The sequence below is a fragment of the Lactuca serriola genome, chromosome 9 (assembly GCF_051521515.1).
Source record: "Lactuca serriola cultivar US96UC23 chromosome 9, Lser_US96UC23_V15, whole genome shotgun sequence".
Classification (NCBI taxonomy): Eukaryota; Viridiplantae; Streptophyta; class Magnoliopsida; order Asterales; family Asteraceae; genus Lactuca; species Lactuca serriola.
The window spans coordinates 182,777,887-182,796,983 of record NC_136416.1 but is presented as its reverse complement, the minus strand read 5'-3'; the positions used below and the strand labels follow the sequence as shown (position 1 = coordinate 182,796,983).

Here is a 19,097-nt window from a genome sequence, read left to right as displayed (position 1 = left end):
AGATTGTGTAAAGTTGATATTTATATCGTTTTAACACTTTATAAGAAATTATAAACATTTTTGTTGCTCATTATATTTAATTCGTTCTCGGCAATCTTGTACCTTTTTGATAGGTTGCAGACACTCTTTTATATATACCAAGAACACGTTTGTTAATTGTGTTGTCCTCAAACGAAAAAGAAAAAACTATACACAAGTCAAAATGAGTTGACCGTGTCACAAATCATCAAAAAAATGTATTTTTCGTGTGTACGTTTATAAACAAATTGAATTATTATTGAGAATAAAGTTTTCTTAATCATAATGTACATTTAAATTGTTAAAAGGGATACAGACAACAACGATCATTATAAATGTCACTATAGGTCTATCTAACGATTTTTTTTTAATTACCAATTTACCAAAATGATCATTGATACGAAAATAAACATTTCGAAATAGCATTCTAGATTTCAAACTCCACAACATTCAAGACTTTTGAACAATAATTTTTTTTTCTTTATTTTTCGTTGTAAATGTTTAAGAATGTTATTTAATGGTGTATGTACATTAATGGATCCACCTTTAAATATATTTAAATACGTTATTTGTTTTTTGCTGTTGTAAATGTTGAAGAGCATTTCAAATATCATACAAGTCTAAAATCTCGTATATGTCTAACAATATTGTATGTTGTTATTGCTAAAATAATCGAAAGAAAGATATCAACATTTAAAAATCTACCAATACTCAACTCGCACTACTATTCAAGAATCAAATACATAATGATAAATGGTTCAATGTTCAAAAGGAATAATACATAGATGTAGTCTATGATAACAACAAAGTCTAGCACTTAGTTGATTTTTTTCTTAGCAACATGGTTGTTAGATTACAATGGATATGTTTAAGTTTAAGAATTATATGGGAAATACAATTAATGCTTGTGACGATCAACCCAACTCGATCCTTTTACCTAAAGTAATGACTTTGAAGATTTTTCTTCCTCTAATGCAACAAGCAAAGTACACATCTAAATGTCTAATTCCATATTTGCATAATAAATATTATCCAACATGATAAGACTATTTTTCATAATACATTATTTAATGGTCACCTTAGTGAGGACGTATTTGTAGATGCACCAAAATGTTTTTAAAGTCTAGGCATCGTAATGAAATGTACGAGCTTCATCCGAAGTAACCATTCAAGAACATAAATCTTTACTTATGAGAAGATCAAACCAATTGGCCTTGCACAAAATGAAGATGAATTCATGCATCATTAGAGCTAGTTGAAGCATTGTCATCTTATATGATCTTGCGTGTAGTTGACTAGACACATTGATAATGTGGAATAGCTAACTTATGATATAAACGAGTTGGTTGGGGATCCTTTTCAATTTGAAAGGGCGAGCGTTCAAGTCTCATTAGTGACATATTTTTCGTTCCAAAAAAATTATATGCAATAACATTTCAACTTTGTAGAACGTCGATATAGTTTTATAAAATCATATTGTTATAAGATTTAAGATTACAATGTGGGAATCCAAGACTATATAAGATTAACATTAACATAAGAGTCTACTTTAGCCTAAGTACAAACATTGGTAAATCTTAAAATCAGTTCAAGATATAACGCATCTTATGATCTATGTGGATCATTTAGAATTTTCTCCCACTAAGCCTACCGCTAATTAGGGGTGTTCATTTGGATAAGTCGGTTTGATCCAATCCAATCAGGTGAATCCAAATTGATTTCGGTTTTCAAAATGTGAATTCGAACTGTCCAAACTAAATTCAAATCCGATCCGAACCAATCAAATTACAATTCAGTTGGATCAGTTTTTACAACTCAATTTTCAAGAGATGGTGCATTTAAATAATTATATAACATGAATATTAGTGAACTTTAAACAAATATAAATTGTTTGGTTGAGAATTAAAAAATATAAACAACTATTAAAAAATGTATTATAATCTAATATTTTATAGATAAAAAACTTTTGAAAAATATACATTGACGTATTTTATTAGATAATACTTTGGAATCTATTTAAAAATATGATTTAGCAAATTAATAAATAACTAAAAGATGTATATTTGAAACAAATATAGGTACATAAATAAATAATAAACTCTTATTCGGTTTTTTGGACTATTCGGTTTTAATTTTATAAACCGTAATCAATCTGATATCTAAAATAATAATTCAGTTTTGCTGAATATCGATCCGAAAATCCGAATATCCCAACCAAATAGTCCAATCCAAATTGTCCGATTGGAATTCGATTTTATCCGAATAATGAACAACCCTACCACTAATGACATGTTATATACTTTGCCCAATATTTAATAGATTCAAGGCATCGTTGGTTGAATATAGATAAGTCATATGCCACTCTTTTTCATGAAGAATATTTCAGTACTCAAGAAGGAATGAATACATATTCTCAGTTTACGTACATCTGGATGGTATTCATTTCAAATTCAAGTTATAGGCATGCTCATCATATTCTAAAAGAGTGTTCATTTCGACCAAACACTTCAACTACTAAGTAACCCATATAATCATGGGTACTGAAGTCGAACTACTAAGTAACCCTTCACATGGGTGTGTTATTTTCTCTAATCCTAAATTAATAAGTGACCATTTTTGTGAATTTCCCCTCTTAAAAAAGTATTTTACAAGGATAAACAAAAGATGTTAATAGGTTTTAAAAAAAAGTTACGAAGTTTGGTTTTGGTCGACTTCACTAGCAGCAAAACTTACGGAAAAACACCACCACTTTTAAACAATCTAACACCATACAAAAGTTATTTAACAAGTCTAAAACATTTTACGTCCAAAATATTACTATTACATTTGGTGGTTGTTTTTTTTCCCGCTCTATTCACATTGTATCTGTCTATATATATCTTATCTTCACTTTAACTTATCTCATCTCTGATAGTGACTTGATTTGGGTCCCTTCAATTCAAGATTTGTAGCGACATTGGCATGTTTTTCCACCTAAAATAATTACAAATTAATTACTTGACGCACTTGGAATACTTTTAGACAAGAGATTTAATAAACGAAAGTTTATTTGATCAAAGGGCCAATGGCCTAGCGGTATGGAGTGACCTTCTCATATGAGAGGTCAGGTGTTCAAGTCTCGGTGGAGACATAGGTGGTTATTTAGGGGTAGATTAGTTAGTTTGCCGTTTCAAAAAAAAAAAAAAAAAAAGTAAGGTACATTATTGTTGGTCCCTGTGAAATGACCATTTTGCCATCATCTAGGACCAAACCGGTGACAGCAATAAATAAACCATCTTTTGGGAAACTATCACTATCACAAATGACCACCCATTTTGCAAACTAACTACAAATTTTGACTAATTATTCATATTTTTCAGACTATTAATAAATATGAACAACTTGTCAAAAAAAAAACTTAATTGCAAAAACCACATTCATATCATCTTGTGCACAAAAAAAAATCCCTTTTCTTCCACAAAAAAAGAAAAGCAAATTTGTAGCGTCATAAATTCCTCATGAAGCAATTTCACCATAAGCCATTGCTTTAAAAAGGTAGCATAAAAGGCTCGCACAAACTATTTGTTTTTGTTATTAAAATGATGATAATTTGTGAGTATTCTTACAACAATGGCATTTATAAATTATAGCACCTCTAATTTTGGTCCATTTTAGTGATAATTAATCAGCCTTGAAATAACTGTTAACAAAAAAACCCCAAAAGGTTTAGAAAAAGGATAGAAAATGGTTTTGCATAAAAAGAAAAAGATACACTACTTTTTTCTCCTTAGTTTGATAATAAAAGCCAAAGGAAAGCCTAAAAAAAGTGAGTAGAAGATGAATTAATTAATTACCAATGAGCCCTTTGTATTCTTTGAATAAAACCGATTGTTTTTGGTTTTACATTGGGATTTTGCAACAATAACCCATCCATGGCAGCTGAAGAGCCCATATCAGTTACTGACTTAAGTGATTCAGACAATCGATTAAGTAAATTCATCAATGCAATCACTTCATTTCTTTGTAACTGAAGCTGCAATAACCCAATAATAATAATACAGTTTCAAATAAAAAGAAACAATCAGTCTTTTTTATTTTTATTTAAAAAAAAATTTGAAAATAGGTTTGTGAAATTAAAACTCACATGTTGATTTGGGTGTTTTTCACTGTCGACAGAAAATAGGATCTTTAATGCTGTTCCAAGACCAAGAACTTGAAGCTTTCCCCATAGACGACATTTTTCACACCCTACACAATCCATAAGAGCACTGCAAAATATGTACAAGTTTTGGTTATAAACTGTTATTTTAGGTAAAGCACAGGGGCCGGAATTGTAATTTACTCTAAAAATATGGATATTTTTTGGCTGAAAGGAATAAGGTAGAGTTGAGAGTGAAACCTGATGTTTCTAAACTGTTTTTGTATCTGTTGTTTTAATTCTGGACCACTTTGCCCTTGCCATAATTTAGCCTCATCAAAAGGAAGAGGGCATGCAGCTTGTAATTTGGGATTGTGAATTAGCTGTCTAATCAATGAATGGGCTTTCAGATCCTCCAAATGGTTACCAGAGTCATACTCAGCTTCCTCTAAGTAAGGAGCAGCCTGTAATTTAACATATAAAAGACACAAAATATCATATAGATGAAACTTTGTCACATAAATAAGTAAAATTAACCCTACAAAATTTTGATATTCTTACCTTTGTCACAGCTCTTAGAACAAAGAGGAAAGTGAAGTATAGATTCTGCACACGTTCTGGATGTTTCAAGACTCGATCATGCATCAATTCAAGATTTGCACCCCACTGAATCATGAACAAAAAAATACTATGAAATATATAATTCCCAATATCACATGATGGAAATGAATATATTTTCAGGAGAAAAAACCTGATTGGTGGTTTCATCAAGAAGATAATCAGCAGCTATGTGGATAGAAATTGAGGAATGAAGACCAGATATCAACTTGTACAACACTTTCTTCTCTTGACAACTTTCTCCAGATGAATCTACACAATGAAGAGATTCAAAAAAGTCAATAGAAGGTAATTTCTGCAGTAATATTAACAATGGACTTACATTTTGGACAATTTTCTGAATATATAGCATCCCATATTCTTCTTGCTGAAGGACCTGTGTATCCTGTGTAACGTTCAGGGTTTAATTGCAGATTTACATATGTCATTTCATTGTTATCAGTTTCATCATCATTAGTCCATGGATTATCTACTTCAGGCCAGCCTCTAAATACTTTAGTGTCTAGTGTACGATCAACAGCAGCTTCTGGCTTTCCTTCTTGACATATAAGATCATCTTTTGCAAGGCCATAGAGTAATGGTGGTCTTTTGAAAGGTTCAGGGAATTCATTTTCAGGACATTCACATACACTGCAATCACGGAGTCTGCACATGCCATCATCAGGCCAGAAAGGGCAATCACACCATAGCTTAACCTGTGAAAGATGTGTGAATACACATTAGGATCATCATTAGTCTTATAGAAAGAAGATAGATATGATTAGAAACAATACCTTAAAATATCTGAAGAAGGGAGTTGTAACAAGCTCTTGCAACAAGGGATGTAAAACAGCTTCGTTAACACTATCAACAGTCTCATAATCACAACAACAGTCCTCAACAATGCCTGTGTATTTATGAGAATCCTGCTCAATGAACAAGGGGGAAATATCAAATTAGTAATGCTTATCTAGATTCATATCCATGCAATTCCAATTATCTCTGAATTACCTAAATTTTCACCAGTAATTAGTTCAGAAGATTGATCGCTTACCATCGCATCTAATTGGACTCGAATACAGGTTCTAACCTAGCGTACATTGTCTAATCCTTGTTTAATAACTTTCAATTGCAGATATAAAGTGTTAACATCGAACCCAATCAAGAGCTATGAGTTCAACTACAAGCGACGATATAGAAGGAATTTAGGCATATATATACATAAGACTAAGCAGTGTCTCGAGAAGCACAATCTTCTTCTAAGCGTTTGAATCTCAAGGATTTCCATCATTTCACATAGAGAAGCTTCAAATAAAATTACGTGAGAGAGAGAGAGAGAGAGGGAGGGAGAGAGAACCTCAGAACAACGGCAGGGAGAACGAAGAAAAGAGAATCTCCGAGAATGCAGCCATGGAGTTAGAGATGTAGCAAGTAAAACTGCTATCAAAGCTCCGACAACTTTCCACCTCCATATCATGTTCTTACCACCGCCATTAGTAAGTTTATTGCGTTTGATCTCTACCTCCACCATTAATTTCGCATACAACTCACCGATTTCACAAATTGTTAAGCCTCTGTCAATAAGAACCCTAATTTCTCCTTGAAAATTGATTTTGAGACCGGATCAAAATAAGTGTTTGGGTATTTATTATACAAGATGTGAAAGAGAAAGAAATCAAAGCTGTTTAGTTCAATTGATTTGAAACGCCGACTCCATTACTTCTACACACAGATTTGAAAGAAGGAAATCAGTTGGGAAGTTGCCAAGATGGCGGTCTAAACTAGAGAACAAACTCTATAAATTATATCTACTCGCCTTGGATACAATTGGATTACACGTGCAATTAAATATCTAGATATAATATTAATTGCTAAAATAAATAAGTAATAATCACAAAAATATTAAATTTGTTGATCATATTTAACAAATTCTTTTTATCAATAATGAAAATGATAATTGTGATTGTGAAATGCCAAAAAATAAGATGTTATTTTGAAAATTTAGGAGAGAAATACACCAAATAACAATAGGTAAATTGAGTTTATTTACTTGAGGTTAACTAAGTTCATTTACTTTATCTTTTGTATATATGTAAAACACTGTTTAGCTTAAGTATTTTGCGTTTAATTAATATTCGTTTCAAATTTGATTTTATAATTTAAACTATTGATTTATATAACGACGAAGCTAACTGCTGGACCATATCTATAATTTTTTTTTAAAAGTTTTGTGTGTATTGAATTATGAAAAAGAAAATTATATATGAACTCGTTAAAACATGTTACAATCTATATAAACCCTCAATTTCCATGCACAAATCCTCAAGTAAAGTAATTTCTAAAAATGCTTTGCAGAAGAATTACAAAATAAAGTAATCATGAAAATGCAATTTGGCAGAACTAAAAGCTATTATATAAAACATGCAGGTATTTTATGATACTTTTATAAATATAATTATATAAGTATGTAACAAAATCTCCTTTGTATTTGAGTGGAAAGCAAAAATTAAATACTTTTTTTTTCTTTTATATAAATATGAGCTAATTTTATTTACTGAGTATCTTGAGCGCGTGAAAGACTAGGTTGGTTTGACTTCCCCGTTTATCCATCCATTGACGCGCGACAATGTAATACATGTGACGTAGCTCAACCAATAGGAGCAAACCGATTTTACAAAACCGAATGCACACGTCCCACAAGATTCCAACTCTTTTATTTTATTTTATTTTCTTTATTTTATTTATGGAAAATTTCTTACTTTGCCATTAAAGCTGAATCAAAACATATTGGTTTGAACAAATGTTAGATAATTTGTTGGAATAAATTGCGTTTCTTTTTTAATATTGATTTATCTTGTTTGTGTAGATTTTTGCTTAGTTGTTGAAAACTCTAGATTTCAACGTCACATAGCATGTCTAATGTGACGATATTTGGGAATACAACTTCTAGTAAGTGGTCGTTTTTCGATGTGTCATTACAGGGATAGACATATAAATACATAGTAGGTGTTGCACGGATGAATAAGTGTTGTCGATACATGAAAAATAGGTAAATTAATCGAAAAATTTTCCACTATGGCCAGAAAAGTTAGAAGTTACCGGTGCCACACCGTGAACTCCTTAAAACCGTCCCTGCATGTCAATCAAAAGACTATTTTTTTGGGATGTGGTTATCAGTTTTTGTGTGTGCCGTTTTGAGTTTTTTGTATGTCTTACAATTTATTGTGTGTTGAAACTATATTGTTTAGAAGAGCTGATGTCGATACTTGTTGTATTTATAAATGACACATTGGGTATGCTAATTGTAAATATATTTGTTCTAATTGTTGTAGTGTTTGAGATAAGTTCATAATATCAATTGATTAGTGATTTAAATATTGATATCGATGTTTTAAATTTCAAGGGACGTGTTGTTTGTTTATGGAAGCAACGTGTTTACTAGAAACCATCTTAATGTAGTAATATTGATATGGTATTAACGGACGAAAAGGTATCAATTTTCCATGGATAAGTTGTCTCTGTTTTATTTGTTTTTCTATAGTTTTTTAAGCTTATTTTGTTTTTAATGATAATTTCAAGGGAACTATATCTCAGCTATCATAAAGAAAGCCTTAATTTGTAAGTTTGATGGAGTGTTGAAAGAGAAAACATGTATTTTTTTTTCTAATTTCTTTATTGTTGATAATTTTGCCCATTTGAAAAAAACACAGGCCGGTGTGTTTTTACTAAAAAAAATATGACAGCACAGGAAAAACACAGGCCAGTGTCAAATCTTTTTGTTTTTTCAAGTTTGGGAGACATTATTTCAGGTGGGGAGGAATGTATAATGGGTAAGTAGGCTTTCCAAGAAAATTTACATACATTTGATGAAACAAGATATCACTACTTTTTAACACCATTATTCAATATATAATGCCATAAAGTTAACATTTTTTTTTACATCAAACGATCATTCTTTATTCATGTATTCTGAACAATTGTTACTAAAAACATACACAAAAACCATCAAACATTTACTTTGTGAGATAATTATTGAGATACAAAATGAAGTCGTAAATCTTGATTGGATCAACAAGAGACTTTGCTACACTTTCCTTTTCCGAACACCTTTTGGCCCATGAAACTAAAATCGGACACTCTTCTTCAATGCTAAATTTACCAAAAGTTTCCCATGTATAAAATCTACTATAAAATGGTATAAGTGATATATCAACGAACCCTAAATTGTCACCACCAAAAAAGGGTTTGTTTCCAAGTTCCCCTTCGACTAATTTCAAGATTCTTAGCACATCTTTCTTGCCACTCTCTTGTTCTTCCCCTTTGCATCTATATATCTTCTTGCTTGCTTCATATAGCTACAAAGCAAAAGTTAATCATATTAGTTCAAAGAGTAATTTTAATCATTATATGTAAGAAAATTTGAATTTAATCGAATAATAATTTAATAATAATGTAATAACTTAAAGGAGATACTATAACAGATGTAAATACTCAAGTAGAATCGAAGGAAGGAAGATGATTAGATAAATACCTCTTTGTCGATGAAATCAGCCCAAAATCGAGCTTGTGATCTCTCATATGGATCGGAAGGAAGGAACGAAGTTGATCGATCGCTCCAAACCTCGTCGATGTACTCCACTATGTTTAGTGATTCACATACGGATTTTCCATTATGAACGAGTACTGGAACTTTGTTATAAACAGGATTGATTGTAGAGAGAAGAGGGGATTTGTTGAACAGATCCTCTTCTTTGTATTCGTAAGGAATCCCCTTCTCTTCCAAAGCAATTTTGACTCTGCACCCAAAGGGGCTTGACCAGAAATTCACCAAAATGAGTTCCTCCTGCACCATGTCTAAAGAACTTTGGGACGAATGGGGTCAGTTGGGCTTTGGGTTATAAGGATGATCATATTTCACTTAGACCCCCTCGTATTATCATATTTTCACTTAGACCCCCTTGTATTATGGCTTATATATAGATCGATGTTCGTCCAAGTTTTCAACTTTTCACGGTGAATAAAACAATTTATAATCTTCCATCCTAATCTAATACTACTAAATAAAACCTATTTTTTGTCTCATGTCATGTATTCATTGATTTGAACACATGATATTTTAATAAATTCACAACTTATTTGGGTTACAATATTGAGAGAAATAAATGTTTTCTTGAAAAAAAAATTATATATTTATAATATAATAAATGTCATAATTAATGAGAGCTCTAAAATTGATATTGATATTAAATTTAATGTTCAAATATTGATATTAAATTTTTATTTTTAATAAACTCGTGTAATACGCGGGTCATACACCTAGTCTATCCTAATAAATAAAAATGATTTTGACACATAATAAAAATGATTTTGTCATATGTTTTTTTCTTCTTAATTTTGACACTTGTCATTTTTAGATTCTTTTGAATTATTTAATATCCACTTGTTATTTTTATATTTTTTTTCTTTTTTATTCAAATCCTACCTATTAATTGTCACCTCATATTAATTAACTTTATAAATATATTAATTAATGTAAATAATAACTTTTTATTTTTGAATTCCTCTTTCTATTAATATATTAATTAATGTATATGTATATTAATTAATATAGATAGTAATTTCCATTTGTGAATTCATATTAATAATTTTATTAGTATAGATTAATTAAAACCAAATTACATAAATAGTCAATGCGGTTTATCAAAATGTCACAAACTCAATCGTTACTTTTTTTTTTATGAACATTGTCTTTGTGGTTACCAAAACATCCTTTTAATAAATGGAGCTAATTTGTACACAACAAAATTTTTCCATACACAACAATTTATGCTTTAAAATGTTGTATGGTACAACCCTATTAAATATAAAATGTTGTGTACGGATAAAAACTGTTGTGTACGAATCACTTCCGTTTAATAAATTTGTGTAATACACGGGTTTTACACCTAGTGTATCCTAATAAATATAAATGATTTTGTCACATGTCCCATTCTTCTTAATTTTGACGCTTGTCATTTTTAGATTCTTTTGAATTATTTAATATTCATAGTTATTTTTATAGTTTTTTTTTATTCAAATCTCACCTATTAATTGTCACCTCATATTAATTAACTTTATAAATATATTAATTAATGTATAATAACTTTTTATTTTTGAATTCATCTTTCTATTAATATATTAATTAATGTATATGTATATTAATTAATATAGATAGTAATTTCCATTTGTGAATTCATATTAATTAATTTTCTTAGTATTGATTAATTAAGACCAAATTACATAAATAGTCTATGCGGTTTACCAAAATGTCACAAACTCAATCATTACTTACTTTTTTTTATGAACATGGTCTTTGTGGTTACCAAAACATCCTTTTAATAAAGAGAGCTAATTTGTACACAATAAAATTTTTCCATACACAACAATTTATGCTTTAAAATGTTGTATTATACAACCCTATTAAACATAAAATGTTGTGTACGAATCACTTCCCTTTAATAAATCTGTGTAATACACGTGTTTTACACCTAATACTCTAATAAATGAAGGTTTTTTTTGTCACATGTCACCCTCTCATTCAATTTGCCAAATGTCATTTTGTGGTTATTTTGAAGTATTTTCTTTCCACATGTCATTTTATTAGTTTTTTTATTTTATTAAATTTCACATAATATTTTAATGTAATAATTACAATAAATATTATAATAAATGGATATCAATTTCATTAATAAACTTACATTTTAATTTCAAGATTTCTAAGTTAAAGCTAATTAGTTTATTTTGTTTATTTATTTAAATTATTTGTTTACCTTTAAAATATAAAAAAAAAAACATTCTTTTTTTTAACAACAAGAATTTGATAGAAAACAAGCTAGCAAGAATTTTATAAAAAAACATTATAATTATAATAATTTATTGTTTTTCTTATTCTCTTATAAATTCAAAGTTACCAATATTTTGACATTTATATTTAACTTTTTTTTTTAAATTAACTCATGTAATATATGGGTCTCACAACTAGTATGATTATATTGTAAGCTAAAACCTATTTATAACACAATTGAAATAATATCAAAAAATATATCTTTAATTTCAAATTTAGTTAGTTTAAACATTCTTATTAACTATTATGTTTAATTTTAAATTTAATTAATCATAAGAAATATTGCATAAGGAAATTGATGGGTTCTTTTGTTTTTGGTCTAAAATAACTATTTTATATTATTAGTTTGTTAAATCTAAAAGAAAAAGATGTAACTAAAAAATAAACAAAGTGAAACCCAATAATTGATAAATAAGTAATTCTATTTCAAAACCATTACATAATGAAACTTAGCAATACTTAGGTGCTTCATAGGTTAACAAATTTTGTTATTGACATCTAGTGTTGCAAAACTCGGCCTACTCAGCCCTCCACCGAGGCGAGTTATGTGAACTCGGCAAAAAAATTCGGATTAAGTCAAAATCGGTCAACCTCAGTCAAAATCTCTTTAACTCGGCCCTACTCGGTCAACAAAGTCAAACTCGGCCTACTCGGTCAAACTCGGTCAAAAGGTCAAAATTGTCATAAAAAGAAAAAAAAATCAAGATTAATATGTATAATACACTTAATGATTTATTATTTAACACACATGTATCAAATTTTGTTATATATTTCAATCAAATTATGATTTTAACTTATGATTTTGACATAAATATTTCTATATGAATTACCGAATCCAAGTACTCCTGAGTACTCGCTACTCGGCAGTCGACCGAGCAGGCACCGAGTAGCGAGTTCTACAACCTTGTTGACATCTCATGTTGACAAACATATGTCAATCCCATAAAGATGTATCTAAAAAAAAAATTAAAATACGATGTTAATATGAGGTCATAGAACTTTTCCGTGAAATGATGCTATATTTGTCTTAATATTTACACTTGAAAAAAAGCAGTTTGTTAATTTTCCAACAAAATCGTTTCCTTGGTCAGAGGTCTATCAAACTAGGCAATAATGTTCGTCTTCATCACTTGAAAATTTTGTTTTGTTCAAACCATCAAAATGTAAATATAATTAGATCTAACATTTTGTAACATCCTGTTTCAGATCATCCGAGATCAGGGTTCGTGGACTGCAACCCGGACATGAGGAAGTCTTGGAGTTACGATGAGTTGCTGGAAAAGTAGAGCTTCTTGACACCTTTCTGAGGATATGAGATTCACTGGAAACGGAGTTATAGCGAGGATGTAATGGAAGTTTGAAGTTAAGGCAGAATAAGTCCTTTATTTGGAAAGGGTGGCAGCGGAGTACATTGGGCGTATGTATGTGTACGCTTAGCGTACTCATGTGCGTGACTTTCAAGCGGAGCCACCTAGTACGCTGGGCGTACCAGAGGGTACGTTGGGCATACTAGGCACATAAGGAAAACCCTAATTTGGAGGAGCGTCCCTCTATAAAGAATGAGATGGCCTCATTCCTAGCCACCATCCTCAGTCAATAAACCCTCTCAAACCCTAATCCTCGTTCTTGAGCTTGTGTGTGACCATTGTGAGCTTATAAGTGTTATTGTGGAATTTTTTGAGTGAAGAAGGAGCATGGAAGAGAATAGAGTTGGAGTCCAAGCTTTGGATCTGAGTTTTTATGTGGTTAGAGTATCATTTGGAGGTATAAAGCTCAAAGCTTTCCCATCCTTTTTGTTTGTACATGATATGGTCCATTTTAGGGCTTTTGGTACCAAAGATTGAGGCTTTATGAGTTGTTGCACTCCATAGCTTAATATCTGTCCTTTTAAGTGTTTCTAGTGGTCAGGATCCATTAAAATGAGGTCTTGAACGTGAGAATCAACCCATGCATGAGATTTGAGCATTTTGAGTTAAAAGAATAAGATTTTTATGTGTTTGTGACTTTATCAGCCATGCAAAGGCTTAAAGTCACTAACTTTATGGAGTAAGAGATTATAGGGATTCCAGATCTGAGAAACGAGCTAAGGTCTTAACGGGTTAAGACCAAAGGAATGGACTAAAGCAAAACTGAGCGTACGCCCAGTGTAAGATCCAGTACACCCCACGTACTAGGTTGGTGTCCCTGATCAGTTTCATGCATGCGTGAGTACGCCGAGCGTACCAAGGGAGGTACACCCCCGTAACCTCACTTTGGACTTTTGGGCCTTGAGTGTTGGGCCTGGAGTTTGGGCTTGTTGTAATAGAGTCTTGGAGCAGAGAGATATTATATTGTGCTTTGGCCCTCGAGTTGGGCTTGCCTTTTTGACTGAGAATTGGGCCTTGGGAGAGCCTATCTATTATTAAGTCTTGGTGGGCCCAATGGGTTTTAGGTCATTGATGGGCTAATTAGTGGACTACCTTTAGACCTAATGAGTGAGAGTTTGGTCTTAGTTCCTGACTGGGATAATCGTGGGTTTGGCATAGAGTTAGTGGCTGGTGCGTAGCAGCAGCGTATATAGGAGTTGTTCATCATCTGAGGTGAGTCTTCTCACTATACTTTACCATGAGTGGTATTTTGTGTGACTGAGATGTCTTACATGCTTATATGTGTATTGTGATATCCTACATTATTTCTTTGTGACTTATGTTGTGTATTAATCAGAGTTTACAGAGTTAGAACCGGAGGGTCCACAAAGTTAGGAATTGAGGGTCCATCAGAGTTGTGGGACTGGAGGGTCCCACTGAGACACATTGGCTAGAGGGTCTTATTGAGTTATAGCCTCGAGTGGCTGACGAGCTGTGTGTGATGTTTTGGGGAACTCACTAAGCTTCGTGCTTACCGTGTTATGTGTTATGTGTTTCAGGTTCTTATCAAGATCGCGGGAAGGCACCGGCTTGATTGTACACACCTAAGAAAGAGTTATGTATGAGGATCTTGGATTATTAATTAAATAATTATGGATATGTGTTTTGTAAATTAAAAAAATGGAGATTTTAAGAAATGTGTTATGAGAATTATGTGATTTATAAATGAAAATTTTGTTTGAAAATTTACGGTGTTACACATTTTAACTATTTTCCCATTTTAACATACCTTATGACAATATCTAACCTTCATATTATTTAAATATAAGAAGAGATGAAAGAAGAAAAAGATACCATCATTTATCTAGTTGAGGGCTTTTAGGGATTTCCATCTGTGAAAAAAAAAACAGTCCCTCGAAAAAATGCAGCAACATAACAACTAGCACCACCAATTGGTTCTTATTAGATGAGAGAAATGAATTTATTAGTTGAGAGAAAGGAATTTTAGACATGGAAACAATTCGAAAGTAAGTGTTTTATTTTAGTTACTCTTATGAACTTCAAAAAACTAGAAAATACAACGTACTTTCATAATTCTAGATTTAGAAATTGGACTACTATGTTTTCTTATAAATTAAGCTACAATTTCCGAAGATATTATTTTAAAGAAATGGTTAAATGGAAGAATTGCCTCTATTGCTCAAATGAGTGAAATAAGATGGCATTTCTTGTAAATTTCCCAACATAAAAATGGTTAAATCTACTAATTTTGACTATCATTTGGATATTAAAATAGCATAATACTTTCATGATATAAAAGAACAATAATACCTATAAAATAGTTTTCACAATAAAAAATCATCATTCATCAAAATGTAAGACGCGATGTACTTCGAAAAATCTACCTAATATTTATAGCACTAAACATTCCTTTGTATCGGGTACTGTTAAATTTATTAGAGTATAATGATGTGAAAATGATCAAAGATATCATTCACTTCATTTTAATAAAAAAGGAAAAATACAAAAAATCACAACTTACTTCATTTATATATATATATATATATATATGTGTGTGTATATATATATATATATATATATATATATATATATAATTGAAAGTACAATCTTATAATAGTATAAATTAGAGTAAACAAACAAGGATAAATAAATTTATATTTCTTACATTTAACTCGAAACAATTTAAATACAAACATAAGAACATACTTTTATTTAACAGCTGTCTTATTAATCATTCTTTACCCTAAGGGAATTTAAGTAATTCAACACATGAAAAAATAATTCCAGGATATAGAAAGAATCCTCCATTATGCTCATGTCCTTTTTGGTCAAGTGCTAATGAGTCCAAACAGCAAAAATATCCAATCAGATATAGCAATGTTCATTTTACTCAAATCACTAAAAAGCTAAAAAGAAAAGAGTCATGTTTAGTACAATGGTGTAACAAAAAATTATGAAAGTATGATGCTTTACCTTGTTTGCTACTATATTATTGATGTAGTCTTGCATTTTGTTGTGGTGTTCCTTGCATTTATGTAACATCCTCTTTCAGATCGTTTATGATTTAGGGTTTGTGGGCTGCAACCCGAGCATGAGGAAGCCTTGAGGCTGCGACGAGTTACTAGAAGCGTAGGGATTCTCGCCATCTTTCCGTGGATATTAGGTTCTTTGGAAACGGACCTATAACGAAGAATCTATGTTACTTTGAAGTTTTGGCAAGTTTAGTCCATATTGAGAAATGGGTGGCAAATGAGTACGCAGGGCGTAAGTACATGTGCGCTCAATGTACTTATGTGCGTAGCATGGACGCGGAGACCAGCTAGTACGTTGGGCGTATCAGAGGGTATACTGGGCGTACTAGGCAGAGAATGTAAACCCTAATATTTTGAGGTGACTCTATTTAAGGAACATTATGACCTCATTTTCAACCACCATTTTCAGCCTCCAACTCCTCTCAAAAACCTGATCTCGTTTCCATGGATTGTGTGAGTGTGGTGGCTCATTTGAGTGCTTTTGGTGAAGCTCTTGGTGAAGAAGGAGTCTTAAAAGAGGATAGCTTGTGCTTCTAGCTTCTAAATCTGAGTTCTACCCTTGTTGATGCATCTTCCAGAGGTATAAAGTTTGAAACTTGCTCATTGTTGTGTTACTTCTTGTTTTGGGTCCATTTTTAGGTTTTTATGTCCCAAGATTGGAACTTTGTGAGTTTGATGAACTCTAAAGCAGATCTCTTGTCCTTTTAAGTGTATTGGGTTCCCTTAATTCATAAAAATGAGAACTTGATCATCTACACTTCTTCATGCATGTGTTAAGAGGATTTAAGAGAGTCTTAATGGTTATTTTGGACGTTGGATCCCATTATGACATGCAAACTGATAAAGTCAGGAGCTTGTAACGAAGCTTCCCTGAGGTTTGGATGCTTTGTGCTGAAGTGGTTAAGTCAAAAAAGGAGTTTCTAGACCTGAGCATTATGCCACGCGTAAGTCCTAGTACACCCCGCATACTGGTCTAGTTTCCTCGATCAGGATTTGTGTGTACGCTGACCGTACCAAGGGAGGTACGCCCCGCGTAATCTCGTTGTGGGATTTTTGGGCTAAATCTCATATTGGGCCTTAAGTGTTGGGCATGGATTTTGGGGTTGTTGAATTGGAGATTTTGGAACAGAGGAATATATATGTCTTGGGCCCTTGTGTTGGGCTTGCCTATTTGGACTTAAGTTTAAGGGTTGGGCCTTAGGAGGGCCCATTTAGTATTGGGCCTTGGTGGGCCCAATGGGCTTGGGTTATTTATGGGATGGTTAGTGGACTATCTTTAAACCTAATGAGTGAGGGTTTGGTATTAGATCCTAATTGGGTTAATTGTAGGTTTGGCTTAGTGTTAGAGGCTGATGTGCAACAACAACATTTATAGGAGTTGTTCATCATTCGAGGTGAGTATTCTCACTATACTTACTTGAGTGGTAATCATTGTGTTGTTGGATAAGGTGTCTAAGTCCATAACTATGTTTGGTATGTACTTGACCTGAGAGTAGCATGGTCCATTTGGGTTATCTTCACCGGAACAATTTGTAGGATAGAATTTTGAGAAGAGGATAATTGTGATTTATTAATATGTTATAAGTTCTAATATATTAATATGAAATCATATTATTTAATTAGTACTAAGCAAGAATTAATTTGGAATTAATTTTGTGATCAAAAGAGACTAATTAAATATAAGGGGTTGATTTGGTAAATCATTCATTCTTATAAAGCGGGCTAATGATCCATAGTTCTTTATTTTGGGCTAAACCCATGTGGTGATCCATGGATACTCCATGGAGGTTTTAACCCATGGAGCATGAGGGATATGGAAGGTCATTAGGGTTTACATGATGTAACCCTAGTAGTTGCCACACTATATAAGAGGCCCTAAGGCTACCAAATTTGGCACCTAAGTGATCTTAGAAGAGTGCTAGCCGATTTTGTGAAGCAAGGAATTCTCTCTCTAGTTCTTCCATTTGTTGGTGGTGATTTGTGATTCCACCTGAGGCATTCACACTACCGGTGCTAGGCTCTTAAAGCTTCAAGGTATCAACTACACTAAAAGGTATGTCATCTAACTAGAATTTTGTAGTATAGTTACTCCATTGTATGCTAGTTAGGATGATGCTTTGGAATTTTGAAAGTTTGCATGTATATTAGAGAAACACATAGATCCAAAGCATCTAGGGTTGCATGTACACCATAAGAGTGTTAGAATGCTTAAAACCCAACAGTGGTATCAGAGCCTAGGATTGTTTTCCAATATACTTGATGATACTTGCTTTCAAATGCTTGAAAATTGAATTTCTGCCTTCTGGACAGTGGACTCGCCGAGTCCACTGGGGAACTCGTCGAGTCCCCTCACAAATCTGACCAACTTGCCGAGTCAGTTCATGTACTCGACGAGTTGGAGCTCCTGAGTGCAGATTTTCGAGTTTTAAGGCTAGAGTTGGACTAGGATCATTACCCTAAACTGTTTTTGAACTTATAAACCTGTTTTTGATGTGGTAATGATCATACTAATCCAATTTAAAAGATAATTGTGAAAGTTTCATGGTTTATATTAGTTTATATGATTAGGCTAATTACATGAAATTTGTATGATTTGAATTGTCTTGTTCATATGAGTTTGATTGTATCTTCTATGAATTAATTGATTATTGTATTAGTTAAATAATGTTTTAAATGATTTTAATGGACTCCATAACTTGTCCTTAAGTTATGGATGTTATGGAACATGAAAGGTTCTCTATTAAAGATGTCATTAAACTCATATGTTATGGACTTGAAGAATTTTGCTAAGTTTCAAAATTTGCCCTCAAGTTTAGGAATTTGTAAAGTCTCACTAAATGAAACTTTAATTCCAAGCCTTAGAATTTTAAAAGTTAAAATTCAACCCTTATACTTTATAGTATTATAAGTTTATATATATATATATATATATATATATATATATATATATATATATATATATATATAAGATCAAGTCAGTTTTACCGTTAGTAGGCCTCATTCACGAAGTCGGTCTATAAGGGGGGTATAAGGTTACTGCCTATATAATGGTGGTTTAATGGGTGTCCACTCTCACCCACCGC

General features: G+C 31.9%; 2 protein-coding genes across 2 annotated transcripts; both read right to left on the bottom strand.

Annotated features, from left to right (window-relative positions):
- Positions 1-2,747: 2,747 nt before the first annotated feature.
- On the bottom strand, positions 2,748-6,509 carry LOC145072747 (endoplasmic reticulum oxidoreductin-1-like). Its single transcript, XM_079019214.1, has 9 exons — positions 6,090-6,509; positions 5,527-5,658; positions 5,076-5,448; positions 4,887-5,005; positions 4,697-4,801; positions 4,397-4,599; positions 4,142-4,265; positions 3,852-4,030; positions 2,748-2,991 (listed from the first exon to the last, which is right to left on the bottom strand). Exons 1-9 carry the CDS (start codon positions 6,261-6,263, stop codon positions 2,952-2,954), a joined length of 1,449 nt encoding a protein of 482 aa, XP_078875340.1. The 5' UTR covers positions 6,264-6,509; the 3' UTR covers positions 2,748-2,951.
- A 2,106-nt stretch (positions 6,510-8,615) lies between these two features.
- On the bottom strand, positions 8,616-9,592 carry LOC145075194 (putative glutathione S-transferase parC). Its single transcript, XM_079021498.1, has 2 exons — positions 9,264-9,592; positions 8,616-9,087 (listed from the first exon to the last, which is right to left on the bottom strand). The coding sequence occupies exons 1-2, from the start codon at positions 9,582-9,584 to the stop codon at positions 8,746-8,748; spliced, it is 663 nt and encodes a 220-aa protein (XP_078877624.1). The 5' UTR covers positions 9,585-9,592; the 3' UTR covers positions 8,616-8,745.
- Between the last annotated feature and the right edge of the window lie 9,505 nt (positions 9,593-19,097).

Coding starts and splice junctions, on each gene's coding strand:
- LOC145072747 (XM_079019214.1), bottom strand. CDS start 6,263: ATGGTGGAGGTAGAGATCAAACGCAATAAACTTACTAATGGCGGTGGT. Junction 4,802..4,886: donor TTGATGAAACCACCAATCAG/GTTTTTTCTCCT, acceptor TTCATGATTCAG/TGGGGTGCAAATCTTGAATT. Junction 4,600..4,696: donor TTCTAAGAGCTGTGACAAAG/GTAAGAATATCA, acceptor GTTAAATTACAG/GCTGCTCCTTACTTAGAGGA.
- LOC145075194 (XM_079021498.1), bottom strand. CDS start 9,584: ATGGTGCAGGAGGAACTCATTTTGGTGAATTTCTGGTCAAGCCCCTTT. Junction 9,088..9,263: donor CTGATTTCATCGACAAAGAG/GTATTTATCTAA, acceptor TTTGCTTTGTAG/CTATATGAAGCAAGCAAGAA.